We start from the raw sequence: 25,044 nt of genomic DNA, 5'->3' as shown, positions 1-25,044 counted from the left end.
AAGCTTTCATATTGCTTTAAATTTTAATCATTTGGATGTATTACCTAAGCAACCTTTTATAAAAAGCAATAAAAGTTGAGTGAACATGAAAATGTCAGAAACAACCCCTTATACACAGAAAAAAAGGAGGCTAGAGTAGATTCTGGGGCCCTTCAATGTCTAAATGTCAATGAATAAATTGTTAATGTTTTACAAAGCTGCTTCCAATAGCAATTCTAGAGGTGGACAGAAAACAGTAATAACAACAACAAAAAAACAAATCTGAGGACTGAAACTTTAAAGAGTGTTGCCTAGGGTCATAGTTAGTAAATATAACCTCTGACCCCATGATTAAGCCACTCTAATTTATACTTGAATATGGGCATATGCTGTTTGTTATTAGTTATATGAGCAGACATACTAAGGGCAAATATGACATTCATGAAATGTAGTTCATAGTGAAAAAATATCTGGAGGGTAGGGGACTCATATTCTCATTTGAAATGACTCATCATATGCGTTTGGGTAAATCAACCTTTTTCAGGTCTCAGCTTCCTTATCTATAAAATGAGAAATTGACTATGATTTCTTGAGTAACTGCCAGCTCTGGGATGCTGTAGAAGTAAACGCACTGAATAAACTGCGTATGTGTATTAAATGCATTTAATGGCATAAAGGTGAGTGACAATGAAATACAGGAAGGAAAGATGGAGGAGGGTCACAAGGCTTTCAGAAACTATTCAGTTTGTGAGCTCATTTCCCTTTTTAAAAGAACCATTAACTTTTAAGGTTTCCAGACAAATCACTCTCCAAGGCTGAGTGTGGTTGGGTCTGAGATGCTACCACAGTGATGGAAAGTGTGGCTGGAACTCAGCCCTTTCTGACGTTGAAGCCTGAAGCCCCTGCAGTGGGAGGAGGGGGTGTCTTATGTATATGAGATGAAATTCTCCCTTAGTTCCCCCCACAGTTGGGGAAAGAAAGCACTGCAGAAACCAGTGCACCTTCCCTAAGGGGAAGGGTTTGAAAGTTCAGGTCACATTCAGAATATTGGAGCAGGGAGCTGGGCATATATCACCTAACACAATTTCCTCATTTTCTAAATTTTATAAGTGAAGAAACTGAAATCCAGCAAGGTTATATGATATATTTCAATTTGTGTTAGAACAAGGCTAAGAATTAGGCTCATCATTGTAGTAGAGAGAGTGGATAAATGTGACGATAAGGAACATACATTCATTTCCATATTCTCCAGCTCCTAGTACTGCACCTGGCACATAGCAGAGCTTCATTAACCCTGGTCACATGACTGACTAGTTGACTGAATGAATGCGTGGATATGTTCCTTTCTTGTGTTTCCTGGTAACCAGCTGGACACACATGCCAGCCATTTCAAGCTGAGGACTGTTTCATCAGAGATATTAGAGGGCTCTCTCAACTTACTGAGATGCTTTTCTTCCTCTGAGTATTGCTTCCTCTTAGTTGACACTAACAGGATAAGTATCAGAACGTGTACAGGATGTGTGGTAGCATGACAGCGAACTGGGGTTTCCTCTGATGTGACTGTAGACTTGGTGGTGACACAGGAGTGATTGGTAATCAGATGCCCTGGGTCAGTAGTTGGGAAGAGTGGCCCCTGATCCTGTGACTGTGGAGAAGAGACAGTTGCAGGACATACCCAGTGTGACTGGAGAATTAGAACAGCACCTAGACAGAGCCATTGCTTGACTTTTCTTCTTCAGCACCCATGTTTTCACATTCTCCCTTTGACTGTGTCCTGCTGTTGCTGGTACCACTTACAAGTAAGTCTGGGTACGGACTTTTGTGACTGGATAGTGACTGATGAAGATACAGTGATGGTCAGTGTAGCGTTTGTTAGAGCAAAAGTCCACTAGCACGACTGTGGGTAAATAAATTGTGGTATATCTATGAGGCAAAGAGTGAAGATGACTATACCTAATGATATGACTCTAAGTCACATGCTGATTCAAAAAAGCAAGGAGCAGAACAATGCATATATTAGACTTTTATTTGTGTTCAGGGGAATGGGAATATGCAAATACTTCTTAATGTATAGACTCTGGGAAGGGGAGCTGGGAAATGGAAAAAGCAGGGAAAGGGAGCATATTTCTCATATACCTTTTATACTGTTTAAATGTTTTACGATGTACCTATATTTTTTTAAAAAAGAAACACAAGTTTCTTATTCAGTCAAGAGTTTTTATTCATTGTATGCCAGTGCTTAAAAAAAGAGAGAGATTTGTATTAGGTTGACTGCCCTTCATTGATGAGCAAACTAGCCCAGATGGGTGAGCTATGTCCTGGCTGATAATGACCCATTTTCTGACTGTCTGTTTCCATCAGCCTTGCCCTCTGGTGTTCACAGGACTGGGCACAATTCTCTCTTTGGGCATTGGTTTTCTCAGAGAGGTTTCAAGACCAGCCACAGCAATAATGTCTGCAAACTAACTAGAAATGCAGCTTCTTTGCGTGCCCTGCCCTTCCAGACCTGTTGGATCAGGAATGCTAGCAGCTGAGTCTAGCCATTGGTGTTTTAACAAGGCTTCCCAGTGATTCTGATGCCCTTAAAGTCTGAGAATCACTGCCATAGTGAACCATTCTCCAAACAGGACAGCTTGGTTTCCTTTTTATTCTACAAGGCATTACTTGGAGTTTTCCAGAAATGGACCAGCCTCACTCATTGCCTGCATCTTGCTCTCTTTTCCTTCTTATTCAGGGTCTTTGGAAGGGGTGTACATAGTTGAGGTGGGTCAGAATGCTGATCTGCCCTGCAGCTACTCTCCAGCTACCCCTGAGAATCTTGTGCCTGTGTGCTGGGGCAAGGGACACTGTCCTGTGTTTGAATGTTACCGTATGTTAATCAGCACTAATGGAAGAAGCTTAAAAAAGCAGCTATCTAGCAGATATCAGCTAAAGGGGAATTTCCACGAAGGAGATGTGTCCTTGACCATAAAGAATGTGACTTTTGCTGACAGTGGGATCTATTGCTGTCGGATCCAATTCCCAGGCTTGATGAATGATAAAAAATCGCACCTGGAGTTGGTCATCAAACCAGGTGAGTGGACCTTTGCATGCCTTATTTATGAATAAGAATCACCTGTACATAATATTAAATCTACTGAATGGTCTCACTTCTGACCTCCGCAGTTGCAGCCCTGGGGGTGGGCCCCTAGGACCTAAAGTTTAACGGGGTCTACCAGCAATGCCTCCAACTATTTTAATTGAATTTAATTCCTAATTAAATTTTAATTTAGTTTAATTCCCTCCATCTATTTAGAAATTTGTTGATAGGCTCTACAAAATGAAAGGAAAGGCCTAGATCAGTGGCTTTGGGAAAATGGCTGCTTATTAGAATCACACTAGATTCTAATCACTTATTAGAATCGCCTCTGGAGGTAGAGCCGAGCACTGGGATTTTATAGTCTACCCCAGGTAATTCTCTCCCACGTGCAGCCAAGATTGAGAACCCTGGACTGTGTGTCAGGCATGGGGGTGCACATGCTTTTATGTTTTAAGATTTATAGAGCATGTACTTTGCAGCTGAATTCAAATCCAACTCTGCCTCTTATTAGCTGTATAATCTTGGGCAAGTTATTTAGACTCAGTGACCTACTCTATAAAATATAATACCTACATATAGGCCATTGGAAAGATTTTATGAGATGTTTTATGAAAGCATTTAGTGTGGCCATTTGCATGGCTGTTAGTTCTATTAATTAGACTATGACTGATGACTGTCACACATCTCTGTCAACATTGTCACACACTCTCAGCGAAGGGATCCAGGTAGGCTCGGAAGCTGAGCATGTGTTTCTCTTCATTTCTTGTGTTTCATATTTTTTCTGCTACCCCTTTGATCCCCTGAAACAAGCTCTCTGTTCTCAGAGAATCTTTATGCTTCTATTTGTTTCTGACATTAGCCAAGGCCACCCCTGCCCAGACTCCACAGAGAGACTGTACTACAGCCTTTTCAGAGATGCTCACCAGCAAGGAACATGGCTCAGGTAATCATACGTGGGGTGTCGGAGGAAGCCTTTGGTCGGTTTCTAAGTTCAGAGGATTTTGAATATTAGAAAAAGATGGAAAAACAGTTAAAAGGTGGAGGCATGAATGTTTCCATGCACCCAAATGAGGGAGCTGGTGGAGACAAATCTATTCTGGGAGAAAGGAGCTCAAGACTAGGATTCTGGATTATTCAAAGGTAGTGCTGTGACCTGGGTCAAAGCCTTTCACTTCTCTGGATATCAGCTTCCTCTTCTATCCAAGGAGTAGCTTCACCCAATAAGATTCCTGACCCCTACAAAAATGAATTCTGGTAATCTATATATTTTTTCAAATAGGGAAAGAAAAATTTATCCTATTGCTATCATTGTGTAGAGGAAGGATACTCTTTTAAATTACATAAATTTAATCTAATAAAAAACTCATCATATTGTCCTTTTCATTTTCTAATTTACTCCCAGACTGGTGTTTAGTCATGAATTGGCCCCAGTCCATGTTGGGGTTGGATCAGGTGATTTCAAGGATCCCTTTTAACTGGAATAAAGCCCACCAGCTTCCTCAGATTCCAAACTCAGAAGGAGCTGCTCCATCAAGTAATTAAGCAAAAACTTTTCCATGCTGCTTTGGAAGAGAATATAGGGTCAAAAGAGCAGACCTCAGGTCACAGTGTTCAGGGAGGTTAATCTTAAATATTTCCTATGGGTGTCCTAGTCTCTTCTAAATTCTCTGGAGCTAAGTCTTTCATTCTGCAAAATGAGGCTAAGGATAGTAAATCTTATATCTTAATCTCAGAAATCTCCTAAGTCCCACCTTGTGAGATTTAAACAAGAAATTGTATCTTTAAGTATTTACCCCAGTATCCTATCAAAGTATATACTCAAGACATGTTAGTTATTATGACTAATCTTATCAGTAAGATCTGAAGGCAGAATGACATTGTGGTTAAGTATTTCAGTGGAAGATAGAATGGGTTCCAATGTCAGCTCTTTATACTTGCTTTAGTAACTCAGAAAAGTTGCTCAAACTCTGCGAGGCTCTATTTCCTTACCTCTACAATGAGGGTTAATTCAGGTACTCAAGTTTATACCATTGTTGTAAGGATGGAATGTGATAATGTATGCCTGGTGCTCAGTGTAGTAACTGGCCTGCAGAAAGCACTCAGATATTAGTTGTTATTACAGTTACTAACCTCAGCTCTCTAAAGATTTAATCCTGGTGGTTCTTTATTGATTGGTAGCCAACATTTCTTATACAAATAGTGAGGAAATTTAGTATGATAGAAACAGATGATACTCAACAATGTGGACCAATCAGGTTGTACAAGATATTTATTGTGTGCCATTATTATAAAGAATCCTACGACCATACACCTAGAAGGGACCGCAGCGATCATTTAGTTCCATTTTCCTATCCTGTGATCCAAAACTCTTTACATCACCACCAAGTGGGTACTCACTTCCTGGCTGGGAGGTCACTTCTTCACGAGGCAGTGAATTTCCTTAGGGTTGTCTGTACCAGAAACATATGTCTCCTTACCTATAGTTTTACCTCTTAAGTTTTTCAAAGGCCTCAGAACATAGTTAAACAGAAGAAGGCAACAGCTCCAAAACAGGCAAACAAAATGAAAAATTAAAATTAATGAATATTTAATGGCATGTGTGTAATCTGTAACATTATGTCAATTAGTTGCCTGCAAGTCAACTTGTATGTAGTTATACATACCTTCTCTTTAATGTGGAATATAGGCACATTTAGTATGTTTGCTAGAGAGTGGAGCCTTAACAAGAGTTGCAAGGATCTTGGAAGATCCTAAACCCATCTTGAGCACAAAACAACTGTGATCTCTCTTCCATTGGAAGGAGGCAGGACTGGGTCATGGGTGAATCCTCAGCTCTGGAAGTAGACGTGGTTTGAACCTCAGATTTGTTAATTAATTGATGTGTAGTTTTGGGCAGAGTGCCTCTCTGAGGCTCAGTTTTGTCATCTGAAAAATGGGAAAATAATAGTATCTACCTATTGTAAAGACCAACAGATAATGTACGAATGTAGTAACCACCATGTTGCTCATGTGAAACTTTCATAAGACTGTATATCAATGATACCTTAATAAAAAAAAAGAATGAAAAAAAAGATAATGTGCATGGAAAGCACTAAGCACTGATTGGCACATAATACATAGTAGGTGGCAACTATTAAATTTATATACTTTTAAGACACTCATGTCCCGCACCCACTGCTGCCTCCACCCTGGCCTAATCGTGGGTTCCCTCAGGAAAACATTGCAACTTCTTCCAACTGTCCCACTCATCTTGGTTGATAGCTATCTATGTAAAAATTAGCTGTGATAATTGAACAGCCTCTATCTGATCCATCATTTTCACTGTGAAATGAAGTTAAAAAAAAAGTCATACAGTCTTACCATTCAGACCAAGAAAAATAATAATAGGGAAGCAGAAACTGGATTTACATTAGAAAATATTATGTGTGGTTAAGATTCATGTTTACTTAGCAGTTCCACCAATGTGGTTTTTATACTTTAAATTTCTTTTGGGGTAGTAAGAGCAAAGGTAAGTGGAACATAATCTCTTTACTTCACTTTTTTAAAAAAGAATAATTTTGGGCCGAGAATATGCTTTTATAATATCAAAATCATAGTCTGTTAAACCAGGTGTCTTACATTAAGGGGTTTAGGCTTCCAGAAAATGACCATGACATCTAAGAAGTTTCAGAGTCTCTGACTCAGCCAGGAAAATGAGTAGGCCTGCTTAATTTTCCCAAAGCTGATAATCTATTGATTTTTGGAATGCAGCAGCCATAGGTCAGGGCCTGTGCCCATCTTGTTCACTGCTCTGTCCCCGACAGCTGGCATACAGTAGGTATGTAGCACATGTTTATTGAATGATAGGCAGATGAGTAAATAAGTGAATAAAAGGGAAAGGCTAGCTGTCAGCTGGGCAATGTGACATGTATAATAGTGACAATGCTGAGGTAAATGTTGTTTAAGGTAACATAGTTGAAAGTATGCTTCAAGCCATGCAGACCTAAATTGGAAGGCAGTTTCTGTTATTCATTAAGCTGTGTGACCTTGGCTAAGTCACTGAACCTCCTAATTCTCAGTTTCTTTATGTGTATAATGGAGCTAATAGTCCCTACTTTAGTATAGTAGTTTTGAATGCTAAATGAGATGCTTCATGTAGCACAATGCCTGGTCATGATAAATTGTAGCTATAGCCATTTTTATTTTTAGGCAATGAAATATGCAGTTTTCCTCTTAATGGGTAAATGTTAAACTTTTTCAAGAAAACTTTTTGTTATCTTTTGAAGTCTAGTTATATATAACGCCTGCCATAGTATTATCAGTGTTTTGGAATTTTGCAGAACTGTTTGGGGTCCTGTGGACCCAATAAACCATACACTCCACATAGGTCTTCCTGGCATAGGTCTCTGTTTCAAAGAATATAAATAGTTGTATTACTAGTTGAGTGCAGTTGTGTTTTCTTGGTCCTTGTCTCAAAGGAAAGAATTCAGAAGAGAGACCAGATAGCAAGGAGTTTATTAGGTTAAAGTGGAAGTACACTTGGAAGGGCCAAGCGGGCAACTCTTGTGCCTTGTTTGGTTACAAGTTGAGGGCATTTACGCCATTTTGATCCTCTTTATTCTTGTCTATCATCCTCCCCTGTCCCTCCTTAAGGTGGAGCTGTTGTTAGCCACCGCAAGGCCCGCTCCTTGCCAGTATTTGGGTGGGTGCAGCATGCGCCGTGAGTTTGATGTTATGTCCATGCCCATTTTGGTTAATTTGCCCATACCTGTCAGGCACTCTCAGTGGAAGGTCATATAGTAGTCAAATTCCACCGTTTTCCTGTTACCTGTGCATGTCTGGGCACACTGTGGTGGCAATTCAGGATCTGCCAACTGCAAAGCCAGGAGTTGTTGCTGAGGGGCCCAGATGACCTTTAGCAAGAGGCCCTCCTGTGCTTTTTCCAGTAGTCCTCCCCTGCCTGCTCTTGGCTCACCTCTAGCTATTGGCCTGTTGTAACCGTTGGGTTCATTACCTGTGTGAACAAATGTCATCCTAAAGTTGATTTGTAAGTGCCCAGTAAATTATGTTGGTTTCCCAGTTAATTACTGTGAAAAGAATGGAGTAGAATTAATTTCAAATAGGACTGTAGGCATCTAATTTTTTAAAAATTCGTATATAGGAAAACATTCTTAACTGTTCTGTTGGCTATTTTTCTTCTTTGTGGCAGAGACCCAGACACCGGAGACTCTCCATGATAAAAGTCAAACAGTAAGTAACTTTTTGTGTGCGCATAAGCTAACTTCATGCTTAACTCAGAGAAAAGAAAGTATGGTTTTAGCCTTCCCTCCTGCCCACTCTTTTCCTGGGGAAAAATGCCCTAGTCTCCCTCAGCTTCAGATTACTTGGCTGTAACATGTCGATAATGACAGTTCTCACTGCATAGGCCTGTTGTAAGGACAGGGGAGGTGATGTACGTAAAGTGCCTGGCACCTAGTCAGGGCTGTAAAACCCAGAACAAGAATCATTAGTATTGTTAAGAAGCAAAATTCATCAAAGTAAATTTGAAGATCCACTTGGCTTTATTAAGTGATTCATGAGTAGGACAGCATCCCGTTGAGCAAGTAGAGAGATGCTTCCAGGAATTGTACTAAATGGAGAAAGTTTTCATAGGCTGGGGAGGTGGGGTAGGGTGGGGTGGGGTGTATATTAAATTAGCAAAAGAAGGTATTGTTTCAGGCCAGGTCACTTTCTTTTAGGGGGGAAGAACAGGGGGTTTATAAATTGCAGATTATAAAATGCAGATTACTTCATCTTTTAGGGAAGATGGAGGAAGCTCATGTGACAGATTATTTTATCAATGTGCTGACCAGAAAATTCCTGACTGCCTGCATTTCTGGGGGAGGCTGAAACTGTAATTAAGTTTAGGTAGTAAGCTCTGGCTTGGTGACTTGGCCTAGCAGAAGGGACACCATGTTGGGCCTGTTTCTTTTTCACAGCATTTTGTCCTTCTTCTCAAATTGCACAACTGTATTCCACAGTGGAGGGTTCAGAAATCCTCCACCTCCCCAGAATATGTTTCTTCTTGCTTCCATTGCAATGCTAATGAGAAAGACTGTTTGTTTACATTTATTTCCTTTATGTAGGACAGGACATCAGTCAGGAATAGTCTAAGCCATGAATTTATATGTATATAATTATAAATATAGTAATATTTCAGTTAACCATACTTTAGTGTTCCCCACCTTCTTAGAGTAAAAGGGAAAACCACTAGAAATCAAGCTTAGAGGAGCTACTAAAAAATTCTTTGAGGATGTGCTCAGGAGTCTGTATCCATTTGCCTCAGTCTCCTGCTTGTGTGTTCATGAGCAAGGCTCAGCATTTTGTGTTTGCCCTTCCCCTTTGCAGTCAAGGATTGCCTTTTAAGTACCTTTGGGCATCCATAGTGCTTGATGCACAATACCTTGTATATAACATACCCTCAGTAAATATTTATTGAATAAATGGAAGATTTAATTTCCTTGACTTCTTTGTTTTTATAATGTTTGCTATTTATTGTTTTTAAAGGGGAAACATGGAATTTAGAAGCAAAAGGATTTTCTGTGTGACTGTCAGTTATTAAAAAGACATATCAAATTTATGTAAGCATTTTATATTTTTTGTCACTTAATTTTCCCAATAACTCTACAAGATTACTCAGCTGTTGGTGACAGAGCTGGGATTTGAACCCTGGGCTGTCTAGCTTCAGTGTCCTTGCTGAATGTCCACACTGAAACTCCCTGGAACACCAGGGGATCCTGAATGAACAGGATTCCACTCTAGAGCCTATTTTTTGTTTTGTGGAGAGGTAAGTCCATTTACTAAGAGTTTCTTCTCCACCCACAGTGCAAAAGGGCACATTTTATTCCCTTGCTTAATCCCCTTCTTTGGGTGGTTTGAGGGAGGCCTGTCTAGAAGGGGACAGTTCATGAGTAGATCCAAGTCCTTGCATTCCCGTGTTGCTGTAAAGGTATGGTCCGATGTGTAAGCGATGAAACTGGCTGAGCACACGACTGATTTCTGGCCATTTGCTGCAATTCTGTTTGTGTTTCCATAGCAAACACCCACATTGGCTGATGAGTTACAAGACACTGGCGCAATCACCAGAATCGGCATCTACATCGGAGCAGGGATCTCTGCTGGTCTGGCACTGGCTCTTATCTTTGGTGCCTTAATTCTCAAATGTAAGTTGGTTGATACTGCTTCTTCCTCCCTCTGATAAGGAACTGTTGATACAGGAACCAACACAAATCTAGATAGAAATGTAAGTTTATGTTTATACCTAAAAGTTATTAGACTAAATACCCCTTTGTCCTTCCACACCTTGAAAATAATAGCTAATTTTTATTTTAAAAATCACCATGTAATAGGCAGGCATTGTATTAAATGTTTTACACACATCTTATCACGTCTTATCATCACCATCTTATAAGGGAGGTAGTGTTGTTATCCCCATTTTATAGCAGAGAAGAGTAAAGCTGAGAGTAAGCTGCTTCCTCTAGGTTTCAGAATTCACTAAGTGGCAGAGCTGGAATTCAAATCCAGGCAGGCAATTTGCTTACCAGTACCCTATGCTCTTACCTTTGTTAAGAAAACAAACCTCTCCAATTCATGAGTATGTCTAGGTTTATTGGGAAGCACAGCAATGAAAATCATTTCCTTCTGTGTGTTTTTCTATCTCATTTGTTTCTCAGGCATGGTCTTTGGGGAGCAGTAGCTTGAGGCCAGCATTGCACATTGGCGTTTTCCTCCATCACGGCACTCAGCACACACATTTTTTTTGAAGTTACTTAACATTATTTTTTTTAAAGCTTTATTAAAGTATGACTTCTATATGATAAATTGCATATATAAAGTGTGTTCAACTTGATGAACTCAGTAGATAATTACACCTGGGAAACCAACATCACAACAAGAACCAAGCACTGCATCACTCCATAAGCGCACACATTTTATAACTGGGGTATATCCCCTTTGTCTTTGTGGGCAGAGGCCGAGGCCTTCCACCCCAGGGCCTAGTACATTCTAGCAACCTTTCTTACTAATACACAAACATTGACTGCATGTAGGGTGACAAGCTGTCCCAGATTTGCCCAGGACAGAAGGGTTCCTAAGATGTGAAATTTCCAATACGAAAACTGGGACAGTCCAGGTAAAACTGGGATGAGTTGTCACCCTCACTGTGGGGCTTAAAGCTGCTGCATGTTTTAAGTCTATAAATCCTCATAATTACCGTATTTTGAGAAAGATCCTAATATTCTAATTTACCAAATGGAGAATGAGTGTGCTGAAAGATTCTTGCCCCAAGCCTAACAGTTAATTGATAGATACAGGATTTGAAACCAGAGCTTCCTGTTCCTTACCACTGTGTTAGTCTGCCATTATTGGTAAATTGATGGTTCAGAAAAAGAAATTACCCCTCCCACACTTATCTAGGTTTACCAAGAGGTAGTGGTGAAGTTTGCAAATTAATCACATGAATATGAAGTCTATGGGTTGATAAGGAGCAATGATAATATTATCTTTTTGAGATCTGCCAAGGCCTGGAGATTAGGGACCATTCTAGTTTGTGTAAAGGGGTAATAAGGAACGGAGAAGTCATGCTTTCTGCATGCATATAATATTAGTCCCAAAACATGCTTACTTAGGAGAACAGATGGGAAAGTCCTGTTCAGTTTGCAATCTTTTCTCTAGAATTTGCTAGAGAAAAATCTTACGACCAAGGTGATAGGTTTTTAAGTCATAACGAGAAAGCCATACACTGACCCTCAATAATGCCCAGCAATCCTGTCTTTCTAGTGCACTCTTAAGATGAGCAGCCATACCTCACTGCCACACAAACCTCCTTCATTTCTCACTCAACTGATAAGTATCAAAGTATCTTTTTGCCTTAGCCAAAACTTCATTCCTCCTTTTATGCCTTTCTCTAGACTCATCTATCTCTCCCTTTCTATTTATACTATTTTCATTAGCACAAAAATATGCTCTAGTTCACACAGTCCAGCTCCTCCCAGTTCTCTGCTCTCTTTCACAGTAGTATTTCTCAGGTGAGTTGATCCTACTTCTCACTCCCCTGAACTCTTCAACCCACCATTTGGCTTCTACCCCTGAAGCACCATAGAAATAGTTGTAGTCAAGGTCACCAGTGATCTCCATTTGGCTAAATCCCAACGGACACCTCTGTCTTCATCGTAGTCAGTCTTTCAGCAATATTTAACCAAATTATTTTCACTCATTCTAGAAAGTCTTCCTTCTCTTGGCTTTTGAAACACCACTGTCCGACTTCATTGGCCATTCCTTTTCAGTCACTTTTGTTATCTCTTCTTCTTCTACTTGATCTTTAGATATTAAGATTCCTCAGAGTCGGTCTTTTCCCTCCCTAGGTAACTTCTACATGATAGCCTATATTTCCATAAATTTTAATGTCATCATTAATTTATCTCTCTCCTACTCTCAGAGTTTGTCCAGTTGATAACCCCACTTTTCTGTCTTCCACATTTCACATGTCCAGAATGGAGCTCTAGAGGCTACATCCTCCCTTCCCCTTCCCTGGTCTTCCCCATCATAGTGTTTCACTGCCATCCATCTGGTTGCTTAGGCCGGAAAGCCAGAAGCCATCCTTGAATCCTCTCTTTCCTCACTCTTACACAAAATTCAATTTCAATTCCTGCAGTTTTTCTCCAAAATAATCTAAAATCCATTCACTATTGCATCTCTCTTGGTCACCACTTTACTCTGAGGCAACATAATCTCTACTTACCTCCTCATTTTTTTTATGCCTCCGTTTAATCCATTCTTTACATAGCAGCTAGGGTGATCTTAAAGCCCAAACAGATCATATTTCTGGCCATCAGTTATTTTGTACAGCTCTTAGAATAGAATCCAAACTCTTGATTATGGCTTAAAAGGTCCTGTAGGATCTAGCCCCAGCCTACCTCTCAGACCTTTTCTTGGCCCACTTTCTTATTCCAGCCATGTTTTCAGTTTCAGGCACCCACCAGGGTATTTCCCAGGGGTTCTTTTTGCCTGAATGCTCCTCCTCCTGTATCTTCACTTGGCTGACTCATTCTCTTCTTTCAGAACTTACCTTTTCTAAGAGTTCTTTCCCAACCACCTTCTCTATTATCTGTTCCAGCACATTGTTGGTTTCCTTTATTTCACATCATCATCGTCATCATTCACATGCCTCCCTCACTAGAACAGAAGCTTGGTTGAGTCAGGGCTCACAGTTCACTGTTGCATCCCCAGTGCCTAGCATACTACCAGACCCAGAATAAATGCTCTGCAAGTTTGTTGAATGCAAAAAATACATCTTTATTACTTCTAGCATAATCCATGTAATAAACCAAAACATACATTGGTTGTTTGATTTAATTAAATACAAGGGAGACCAGATTTCCCTAACCAATGCCTGCCCCCAATGAGTCCATTTTATTTATCTTATGAAAGCATCTTTAACTGACTTTTCTTCCACCTTTTACCTAGGGTATTCTCCTAACACAGAGAAGCGACAGAATTTAAGGTACGACTAATGGGTGGGGTCGGGGAAGGCGGGACTCTTGGAGACTTTGCTCTTAGAACTGGGACTTTGGGACTTAAACTTATACGTCCTTTTTGCCTTAGATTTATGAAATGCAAATTAAGCACACTGCTCTGTTTACATCCTGATGCCTAAAATTACGGTATAGAATTTACCTCCTCATTGATGAGAAATGCTTGTTTCTCTATTAATGCTTTTTTTGCAATAAAGTGAGCCTTCGTTGATTGAGCACCTACTGCCTCCAGTCTCCGGGCTGGGCATTGGGTTACAGAAATTAGCAAGAAACCCAGAATCTACTGTCAGGGCTTTTACAGCTCCATTACTGACCAAGCATTCTTAACTCTGATTGCCTGTTAGCTTCATCTAGGGCACTTAAACACGCTGGGGCCAACAGCAGAGCAGTAACTCAGAATCCTTGGCAATGAGGCCTATGCATAGGTATTCTTCTAAAGACTTTCTAGGAGACTCTAATATGCAAACAGGGCTCAGAACCACTGGTCTGTTATGCTGTAGTTTGTCTCCATTACTGACCATGTACGTATATATAAACACACACATGCACACACACCCATGCCAAATACACATAGTTTACATAACTTTTACTAGACTTTGGTGATGTTTGGTACATAGGTAGAATGCAATAAATTTAGGAAAAAAAATGACCCTGTCCATTGAATAGTATCTAAACCACTAACAATTTTAGAGGCAGTATAGACAGTGTTTTATGAAGACAAAAATAGTCTGCAGTAAAGAAGTCAAATGAGGCCAAATAAAATATGTAATTATCAATGGTTTTAGATCATCTGTGCCACTATTCTTTTTTAGAGCTGAAATCATTATTTGCGAAATTACTTGGTTAATGTTCATTTCTACCTATAAATGTAAACTTCATAGAAAATTAGGAAGTTGTCTGTCACGTTAACTGTATCCCCGATGCAGTACCTGATGCTCAATGGACACTTAATATATATTTGATGATTGAATGAATAAACACTCCTTAGAGCAGCCCTTTAAGGTAGAGTACATATTATTCCCATTTTCAGAGGATCCCTTCTGAGACACAAAATTTACTAAATGGAACTTCCATGGCATTTTCCTGTTTTGTTCACTTCTGTATTTCCTGCTACACAGAACTATGTATAAAACACTAAATATTTCTTGAATGAATGAATGAAAAGAAAAACAGTTTATACAAGGTCAAATGGCTGGTGAGCATTAGAGACAGAATTCAAACTCAAATCTGATAGGATTCATAACATATGGATTTCTTTTTCTTTTTAAAATTGTTCAATCCCACAGAAGAATGGAAATAGCAGTATAAAGAACAATAGAACTCTTTATCTAAACACGTAAGTTAAAATATTGACATGCTTACTTTATGTGTGTCTCTATGTGTATAGGCAGTGTTTTTCTAAAGCATTTGTAAGGACGTTTCAGACATTTTGACACTTCACCCAAACACTTCAGTCTGTGATTCCCTATAACACAATGCCATTTTATACTGAAGAAAATTAAGATTAATTCAAATTTCCTCAGTTGTTCCCTAGATTATCTTGTTGCTATTTTATGGTTTCCCCCCCCTAGTCAGGACCTGATCAAGGATCATATACCGCATTTGGTTGCCATCTCTTCAGCAAAACCTATTCTCTTTATTCTGTGCTGCCCAGGAAATGCTTACCTCAACTGTAACATTTTACTTCCACAGCCTCACCACTTCAACAGACCTCCCTCCCTCAGGGTTAGCCAGTACGGTAGCGGAGGGAATGCGCTCGGAGGAAAACATCTATATCATCGAGGAGAACGTGTACGAAATGGAAGATCCATATGAGTATTACTACTACATCAGCAATGGGCAGCACGCCTGACAGCCTCTGGCTGTCACCCATCAACACCAGTATATCCAGCTACTTCATTTTTAACTTGGTATTGTCTTCGTTGAAAACTATAAAATTTGTCAGCTGATTTTAGAGACTCTGTTCATGGCCACTGAGCAGAGGTCTTCCATTTTCTGAAGATAATGGGCTCACAGGGGGATTGAATTGTGACCTGCACTGTACTTAGGCATATTACCTTTGTATTCCTGCCAACGGGCTACACAGCTAAGAGACTGTTAATCAAGGTGTTAGAGCTCAAGTGGGCTTTATAGACTAGGAATTCTTAATAGGGGGGTTCTGGAATACTAGGAAATTATCACATGATGTATCCACAAAGCTTCTGAAGATATAGGGAAAATTATGTGCTGAGATATGTGCATGTCTTTTTTGGCACAGAAAGTCTAAAGGGGCCCCTGATTTTCAAAGAGAATCTGTGTCCCATCAAAAGTGAATAAACTGTTGGAGTAGAACTAAATGGTCTTGAAGGTTCCCCCTGAGTCTCAAGACTTAATGGTTCTTTGAATATTGACTCTCCAACAGTAAGTGCCACTGTACAGCTCCCCTTTGCCAGTTAAGAAAGCAGTCCAGCAAGGCCTGTGGTGTGGCAGATGCTCCCGGAGAAAAAGGAAGTGTGCTCAGTGCGTGTTGCCGAGTTATGCTTGGGGTGCACTCAGAAGGAAATATCTCTGACCAACTTCTCCATTCACGGAGAGAACTGGCGCTGTGTTTTTCACAGAAGAAGAAGCAGTGACTGGGACACAAATTCTGTTTCCTGGTGGAAAAAGGCAAAGAGCTCCAGCAATCTGTATGTATCAGCATCAGATCCCCTGATGGAAAGACAATTGTCCTGAAGCGTCAAGTCCAGATCGGTCTTGCTTATTTGTTGCTTCCCCGGCGCCTGGCACATCACTGACACATATAATAGAGATTTACTAAGTATCTTTGGAGTGAAAAAATTAAGTGGAAAGGTAGCATTCTGGAAAGACTTTTCCACTGGAGAGCTTAGACAGAGCTCTGTAACTACTTCTTGGAGAACTCACACATCCTCCTGGGCTCCCGTATCTGCTCTTTCCTAGACCAAAGTGGCCTTTGTTTCCAGCATCATCTATAAGCTCAGGCCCTTGGAAGTCTGTTACTTTCTTGTCTCTGTTCCCCTTTCTGCTGAGCCATCTGCAGCACACAAAGAGTCAGCCAACAGTATGGTCCTGTCGCATCCTGAAATCTGCCTGTCCGGGTGATAACTCAACTACTGCAGTGCTGCATGCAGATGTTGGTCACTGAGGGTGGTAGGCAGCCCATTTCTTTCTAGAAGTCTTTCCAGAAGTCTCATGTGAATTTAAGTGTTTGGGCTGCATCTAAACAGCTTTGGGAAGCTCTGGCTTTCTACAGGGAGATACGTAAGGGAAGTCATTTTCAAAATTATAGGCAGCAGCTCTCATATAAGCTGGAAAATTAATTGTAAGTGTTTTAAAGTCATGAAATTCTAGAGGGAAAAGACTTCAGAACATGTTTGAACCAGATCAGTGATTCCCCTGAAGAGATTGCTGTCCTACAAAAACTTTTCAACAAGGGCATGTATACAAAGATGATCATTGCAATGGTGTTTGTCAGAGGTTTTTCCATTAGAGGGGAATAGTTGACTATTGTGACATGTCAACACACTGGTGCAGTTGAAAAGAATTTTAGGTGGTTTCATCATTGAGCTGTTTTGATAATTTAATGAGTATTTATGAAGTGCTTACCTTGTGCCAGGTACTCTGGTGCTGAGACTAGAGAGAGAAACCAAATAGAAAAACCCCTGGTCCATGGAACTTCTAGTTGGTCTGACAGGAAGGCAGATTCATTCCATTCATTCATTCAGTGAACATTTATTGGCACTTACTTTGTGTCAGAGACTGTTCTGGTCCCTAGAAATACAGCAATGAACAAAGCAGACAAAAATCCCTACTCTCATGGAACTTATGTTACTTTTCAGAGGAGAAAACTGTATTTTTAAGTCGAAAGAAAAAAAAATTCTAGAATAGTATATATAGTTGATGCTAGTTTTTTCTTTTGCCTTAAAAAATATCTGGAAGAATATACCCAAATTAATATGGTTATCTCACAGGGACACATGATCATGAGACAGACTTTTTACTTTTATGTGCTTCTGTAATTGTTTGAATTATTTTCTCTATTTTCTTTTGTAATAAAAAAATTAGATTTAAGCACATTATAGCAATGTTTTCTTGTCCACTTTCCTCTTGGAAAGAAATGAAGACTAGGATAAGTTAAGTTCAAGGTCCAGGCCAGCAGTAGAGTAAGGCAGGAAGCCAGAACTGGAACCTGTTTTTCAGGGTAGGACCCATTCTCAATTACTGAGAATGGAGAAGATGGCAGAATGGGGAACAGTAATCTACAAAGCCACTGCAGAGGGCCCAGGAGATGATGACAGTAACTTATTAAAAACGGTGTAGTAAGATTGAATGTGTGGTTTGCTCTTAGAAGTGCTGTAGGATTTTTTTTCAAGAGCTTTGCCATAGGGGGCCCACATGACAACAGGAGGCTCCCTGATCTTTTTAGACTGAAAAAGTAAATTGATTATGTTGTCCTTTGTAATTTCTACAATTTGTATTTATACTTTTTCATTCATTTTAAACCTAGTTCACTTAAAATAGAAATATTTTATACTCCAGTAGTGTTTACCTTCTTTTGGTCAGCTCTGAAATATCCATATAGATCTATATCTAATCTATTTTTAATTTTATTATCCCCAGTTTTACTTGCCATTACTGCTCAATTGCATGCTGAATTTAATTTTTATTCAGAAAACACTCAAGTAAAAAGTAACAATGTTTAAATGTAGATTTTGTTTCACACAGTTTGTTATACTATTAAAAAAATGGATTATATATTATAACATATATAATATACTATAATATAGATTTTTGATCAATTTCTTTATCCCAAAGTTCACCACTAGATCTTAGCAAAAATCTCTTGACCTTAGTTTTGGTTAAATCTGAGGATTGCTGTGGGGATCCAGCCGTGATGGAGCATTAAAACCTACCAGCTGCCCCCAGGAAGCTTCTCAGAGGAGGGGGATCTTTCATTATTCTCTCCAGCAACCCTCCTACTCCAATAAAAATTCCTCTTATATCAGTGGCAGCCAAATAGCTCTTAATCATGGTAGGAGAAAGTTGTCTGAACTGTTAGAATTTCAGGTAAAAATTAAGCAATATGGGAGTTAGCTATCCTGATTGCCCTATTTCAAGCAAATGTGTTCACAAGGGGCACTTTGGGTGGGGCAGCCAACGTGGAGCCAACTGTCCTACAGTATGTTGAGACTCTGAGTAAGAAGCACTATCTGAATGGAAGACACACATCTTGTTGGACTGCTTGTTTCCCTTATTATTGCTTTTTAACTTTCATTTTGAAATAATCTGAGATTTATAGAAAAACTGCAACAATAGTACTGAGAGTTCCTGTATTCACCAGTTTCCTCTGATGTTAACACTTTATAGAACCACGGTATATTTGTCAACACTAAGACATTAACATTCACACAATACTATTCACTACACTACAGAATCTGCTTGGATTCCTACTATGGTGTTTAAAATTTTTAACTAAATGCTTTTTGAAAAATATGGTAGTATTTAGGTGAAAGGTGAAAGTCCCTATTCCCTACCATCCCCTTCAAAATTTCTTCCCAGTCACACTCCCCATGAATAATCAGTGTTATTTATCCTTCTAGACCAGCACTGTCCAACAGGAATACAATGGCAGCTACATAGGTGATTATAAATTTTCTACTGGCCACATTCAGAAAAGTAAAAAGAAGTGGGTGAAATTAACTTTAAGAATATATTTATATAACTTGATCCATTTAAAGTTTTATCATTTCAATGTAGAATAAACATAAACATCATTAATGAGTTACTTTTTATGTAATATATTTAGAGCACATTTTAATTCTGACTAGTCACCTTTCAAGTGCTCAATGGACACATGTGACTAGTGGCTGCAGAATTAGCATAGTTGTAGAACATACTCTGTTCTCTCTATTGCTGTATCTCGTGTACACACACAGATGCACCTTTGTTAGCTACTTTCCCCCCCACTATTTATAGAAGGCCATCAGCCCATGTCAGAGTATATGGGACAACACCTTTCATTAAGATAGGTATGTAGTATTAAGTAGAACAAAGTGCATAATCTATTAAATCACTTCCCTATGCATAGCTATTTAGTTTGTTTTTTTTCCATTTCCAATAAGGCTGCAAAGAACATCCTTTATACAAAACCTATGTGCATTTGTGTACTTCCAAGGCATAGAGTTGTAGGTATGGAATTGCTGTGTCAAAGGATGTGATCATGTTTGAAGTATTATGACTATATAGAACAATAACATAGTTTTAATAAATTTGCCAGTCAGTATATTCCTAAATGTATACTACCCTTCTCAAGGCAGTCATTTAAAAAATCTATTTACCCAGCGATGCTCCTTTCACTCAAAATAATTGGATTTTGTTCTTTGAAGTTTGACTTAAGAACCAGTTTAAGCTAAAAATACTTAGACCAAGTGACTGTCATAGGCCTTGTTTCTTTGTAATCACAGTTATTATTTATTCTGTCATTCATTTCCTTCCTTCCTCCTTCCCTCTCTCCATCTCTCCCTTTCTTCATTCCATCCCCTCACTCATCCACCCACTCATCATCCATACAAGAAATAGCTTCCTAATTGGTACCCCTCATTGATTTTTGCTCTTCTAATAGTCCATTCTCATACAGAAGCCAAAGTATTTTCTCTTTCTTATTTAATATCATCAACCAGTTCCAATTACGCTGTTATTTAAAACCTTTCAGTAGCTTTCCATGGGACTGGATTCCTTCTGAATTCACCAAAACTCCCTATTCTCTCTGTTTCAGTTACACTGGTCCCCTTTCTGCTTTGAGAACAAACCAAGTTCGTTCTGGTCCCAGCACCATTCCAATGGAGTCATTTCCATCTTGGAATATTTCCCTCAGACTGGGCATAGCTGCCTCTTTCTCATCTTTGAGTTTTCTGTTTAAACGTCATCTAAGAGCTTTCTCTGACCACCCTGCCTAAAGTACCTGCCTGCCCATCTCTAGTCCAGTTTATTTCCTACATAATTTGTTGGAATCTGAAATTATCTTGTTCACTTTGTTTTTGATGTGTGATTTGTCTCCCCCAAACCTCAACTAGAAAATAAACTCTATCATTATTCATCTTTATCCTAGATGCCTAGTACAGTGCTTGACTCATAGTGGGCACTAAATAAGCATTTGTGGACTGAATGAATGAATATGCTTGCTATATTGCAAACTCAAGCCACCATACCGGTGCCACAAATATAAAGATTCATAAGTTTTTCCTCCAAGAAAGTCAGAGTCCATCAGGGCAGCCCAATATTAAAGTAAATGATTACAATAAAAGGCAATAAGAATATAGCAGACCTGTTTCTGGAAATACTATCTCTTATCTTTACCTTAATTTAAACCTATAAAGTTAATTTAATGCTATAAAATTCCAAGTCATTCTCATAGAATAAGGATGGCCTGGCATATAGCAAGTGCTCAGTAAATATTAATTAGGTGAATCCATGGAGTGATTGTAACTCCAGTGGGGTTGGGGGTGTGCCAGTGGGAAATAAGTTCCCAGCCCAGGGCAAATTACCTTTGAAACCAAAATCAGTCAAAGGGAGAAATAAAGTGGAAGAAACCTGTTTAATCCTTACAAGCAGTCAACTTCTGCTCTCCCGTGTCTCTTGCAACCCAGCTGCAAAAAGGGATCCCACCCAACCTCTCTGGTCCAGATATGTCCTTGCTCTCCCTTGTAATCACCTACTGATATGGAGATGGACTACTTCTCTTCACCACTTGGAAACACCTATTGATATATGGAGATGCACTAAGGCTAGGTGAGAGGTTCTGGAAATACTGCAGTTTTATCCACAGCCCCCTTGTCTCAGCTTCCCTACCAGAGAGGAACTCCAAACATGTCCACACTCCTTTCCCATGACTTTTCCATGTGGATACATTTGCATATGTATGTTGCCATTTTATCTCAGTGTTTTTACACAACTGACTGCTATGAAATGATTGTTGTGTGAATTGTTTTCTTCCACCTACTATTTCTTGGAAACAGTGCCATGTGAGTAAACCAATAAAATGTTGACAATCTTTAGCAAAGTATATCATTAAGGAGCAGAGGGTTTTGTTGACCTTGTTTAAAGTCTCAATGCCCACCACCAACTCAGTGCCTTGACAAGTATTTTAAGGCTTAGAGTATATTTTGTATAATTGCTACTAGCACAGGCAGCTGAACTTGGTGGCTGGGTCCTTTGGTGCTCTTGGCTTGGGAGAGTATAGTCCTTCGGAGAAACACACAAACCCTTTTGAGTAAAAGCCCAAAGCTGTTAAGTCTCTTTGACCCACCCACCTTCCCTAAAAATAGATGTGGAGGGAATGTTTCATTTCGTGGTAATGCAACAAGGCACAGATTAAAATGGAAAGTTTTAATCCAGAAACAAATCTGTGATGCTGGCAGTGTTTTTAAATAGACATCTCATTTTGGTTTCAGAGGGATAAAAGGGACCCATAATCTCAAAATTTCTTGGGGAAATGTTCTGCCAGATGCAAGTGGTGCCCTCTGGCTGTGTGAGCAGGAGCTCTGCTCATATCCAGTTTTCTGACATCCTTGTCATACCTGACTTCTAAACCCTGGTCTCATCTATGACCTGATGATGAATGTAAATATTATATTGGGACACAGTATGGCTTTACTTGTTTTTTATTAAAGGTGGCAGCTTGTTTCTCTAAACTTCCTAGGGCAGAGACTCTAGGTTTGCTTTGTTTGCTAGAATGTTCCACTGCTTAGCCAGGCATGCTCAAATATCAGGTGAATAATGTTTGTTGAGTGACAGGATGGTGGAGTAGGAGCAGACAAGCCTGCTATCACTTCGGCATCTGCCCCAGGTGATTTCACTGGGTCTCATGCTCTTCCTCTTTTTAGTCTCAGTTTATTCATCTGTAAACTGAGGGGGTGGCCTCAGGTAGTTTGATTTCCCTTCACATGTAAGCAGTCTCAAAGTCTACATGACTTCTCAGGCCTGGGGTCTGAATTAAAAATCAAGATCCTTGTTTAAACTTTTAAAAAGTATTCTAGCAGAGAACTAGAAAAAGTATTCTAGTATTTGAGCCCACCAATATCTCTATAATCTATTTAAGTTAGTGGATCGAATCCAGCAAAAAAGAAAGATAGTCTGACTGGATAATTTGACTTTCAAAGACATTTCCCAATCTTCTTATGTAAAGGTGTGGCAGAAAGATAAAGAATGGAATTCTGGGAAAAAGTTGTCTTCATCCATAGAAACCTTTAGAGGAAGAATTGGTGACAGACCCTGGGAGCAGCTGGGAACCTGCCACCTCACTTGCTGGTAAGTACAGTCCCCTGCAAACCTATGCTGAAGTGGAAACTACAACTTCGCTGCCTGCACTTGCCCAGTATTATATGGGATATTAGGGCAGTGATGACTGAGTCAATAGAAATTAGGGAAAATTCATACAAAATAGAGGTCTTTGGGTTTCTTGGAGTTAGAATCTCATTTAAATGTAATCACAGACTTACATGTCTGAGTTGCTTAAGCTTTTCTGGGGCAACATCAGGGAGAGGAATAGTGTTCGTTTGGAGGAAGCCATGTTTATTCAGGCTTGCTTGAAAGTTGTGTGACTGCTGAGTCAGTGCATACCTGTGCGGAGCCTCCCCTCACCTGTGAAATGAATATTACATGGTAGTATGGAAATGGGAATATGTGTGACTAGAACACAGCTATATTAGCAGTTTTGCTCCTTGAATTTTATAATTTGTAAAGTAAAAATATTTGTAAATCTGAAAAAAAGCTAGTTGTATAAAGTGTGATTAATGTTCAGTGAAGGAGGAGCCCTAGTATTGGCTTCTGACTTTGGCAGATGTGGTGGTAGGCTCTTGGGTGTTAGAAACTAGTGAGCTTTTTTTATAGAGAGCAAATGTAGATGGTTTGGTTTGGTTGGAGTTTTGTGAGGCCTTGGGTGGGAGGGTGTGGTCTGTTTGGGAAGGTGGGCAGCTTTCAGAGTTTGGACTTTAGCCCTGGGAAGCCACTGAATGCTTTGAAGGTGGGGTTGGATTGTTTAGGGAGCTGCTTGAGAAGATAAAAAAGTTAGGCTCAGATGTGGATACTCTTAGTCCTCCCCCATAGCCTACAGTGGCAGGCAGCTAGAGAATATCGGCCTCTTGGGCTGGTCTCACGTTCAGGACCCCCTACCTCCAGTGGTGTCTTAGGGTGACCAGATGGACATACATTAGTCCCTAGTCGATTTTCTCTTATGATAAATGCCACCCCTAATCATGTCTAAGTGACATCCCCTATTTGGGCACTGGATTCCATCCCATTGCTCCACAAAGTTTTCCTCTCCTAAATCAACTTTTTCTTCCTCCTCTGGATCATCTCCAGATCATACAAATGTATTTCTATTTTTAATTATCTTAAAAAACTTACTCTTGGCCCTGCTCCCCAACTCTCCCTTTCTTTCTTTCTTTTCTTTTTTTGCTGCAAAACTTGAAGAGTTTCCTGTCTCCAGTTCTCCCTTGACTCCCTTCCCTTCTGAACTTTCTTCTGAGGTGTACCACACCCAGGAAAAGTGACCAGTCACTCAGCTGTCCACGGAGTCTCTTTGTCAAGGTCATTCATGATTCCCACGTTGCTTAGTCATATAGACAAATCTCCTGTCCTGCCTTCGCAACAACATTTGATCTGTGATCATTGCTTCTTCATTGATGCATTTGCTTTACTTGTCTTCCAGGACATTTACATTTTGCTTTTCCTCTATCTCCTCTGCTTCTATGTGTATGTTCGTGTCTCTTCCAATTCAGCCTTTTGTGGAACGAACGCCTCAGGGCCCAGTGCTTAGCCACAGGCATTCCCTTGTGCTTCTCCAGGTCCTTAACTTTAAAATACCATTTCTGTCCAATGAATCTCAAATATGTATCTTTGGCCCAGACTTCTCTCCTGAACTCCAACAGTCTCCACTTGGGTGTCTAAAACATCTTAAAATCAACATGCTCAAAATCCAGAATATTTCCTCCTAAACCTGTGTTCTGTGCAGCTTTCCCTGTCTCATTTGGTGGCAACTGCAGTCCTTCCACTTGCTCAGGCCACAATCCCTTTGTGTCATCCTTAGGCTCCTACTTCTCCCATCCCATAGGGAATCCTGGGATATCTCTTTCAAAGCGTCACACAGCTGACTCTAAGGAGTAGTGATTCAAGGAGGTTGTACGGCTCAAAAAAAAAAAATCCATTGTGCATTTGGGAGGCTTTAGGACACAGCAGAGGTGCTCATGGGAGATGGGCTTGTCAGAAAATGCAGCCCTATGGGTTGTACAGTTATTTAGCATCTTAGAGCCATGGTTCTGGGTCCCTGTCTTGGCTCTTACTTATTATTTCTAAACAATACCCTCTGCCCCTTTCCTCATTCTCCAACTATGAGCCTTATAGGTCACTTTGTTTAGGGATTTCCTTCTACTACTCCCTGGC

General features: G+C 39.8%; 2 protein-coding genes across 2 annotated transcripts in view; both read left to right on the top strand.

Moving 5' to 3' along the window:
• Positions 1-368: 368 nt before the first annotated feature.
• HAVCR2 (hepatitis A virus cellular receptor 2) lies at positions 369-17,959 on the top strand. The gene is made up of 7 exons (XM_036912193.2): positions 369-1,778; positions 2,714-3,052; positions 3,918-4,001; positions 8,247-8,287; positions 10,113-10,239; positions 13,541-13,577; positions 15,301-17,959. The coding sequence occupies exons 1-7, from the start codon at positions 1,724-1,726 to the stop codon at positions 15,458-15,460; spliced, it is 843 nt and encodes a 280-aa protein (XP_036768088.2). The 5' UTR covers positions 369-1,723; the 3' UTR covers positions 15,461-17,959.
• Positions 17,960-22,323: 4,364 nt separating this feature from the next.
• Positions 22,324-25,044, top strand: part of HAVCR1 (hepatitis A virus cellular receptor 1) — a 30,268-nt gene continuing 27,547 nt past the window's right edge. The window contains exon 1 of the mRNA XM_036911699.2: positions 22,324-22,911. The gene's annotated coding sequence lies outside the window, so the exon portion shown is untranslated. The remainder of the gene's footprint in view (positions 22,912-25,044) is intronic.

The sequence above is a fragment of the Manis pentadactyla genome, chromosome 2 (genome assembly GCF_030020395.1).
Source record: "Manis pentadactyla isolate mManPen7 chromosome 2, mManPen7.hap1, whole genome shotgun sequence".
In the NCBI taxonomy this organism is placed as follows: Eukaryota; Metazoa; Chordata; class Mammalia; order Pholidota; family Manidae; genus Manis; species Manis pentadactyla.
Note: the sequence above shows the minus strand (reverse complement) of the source record. Positions and strands in the feature narration are given on the sequence as shown.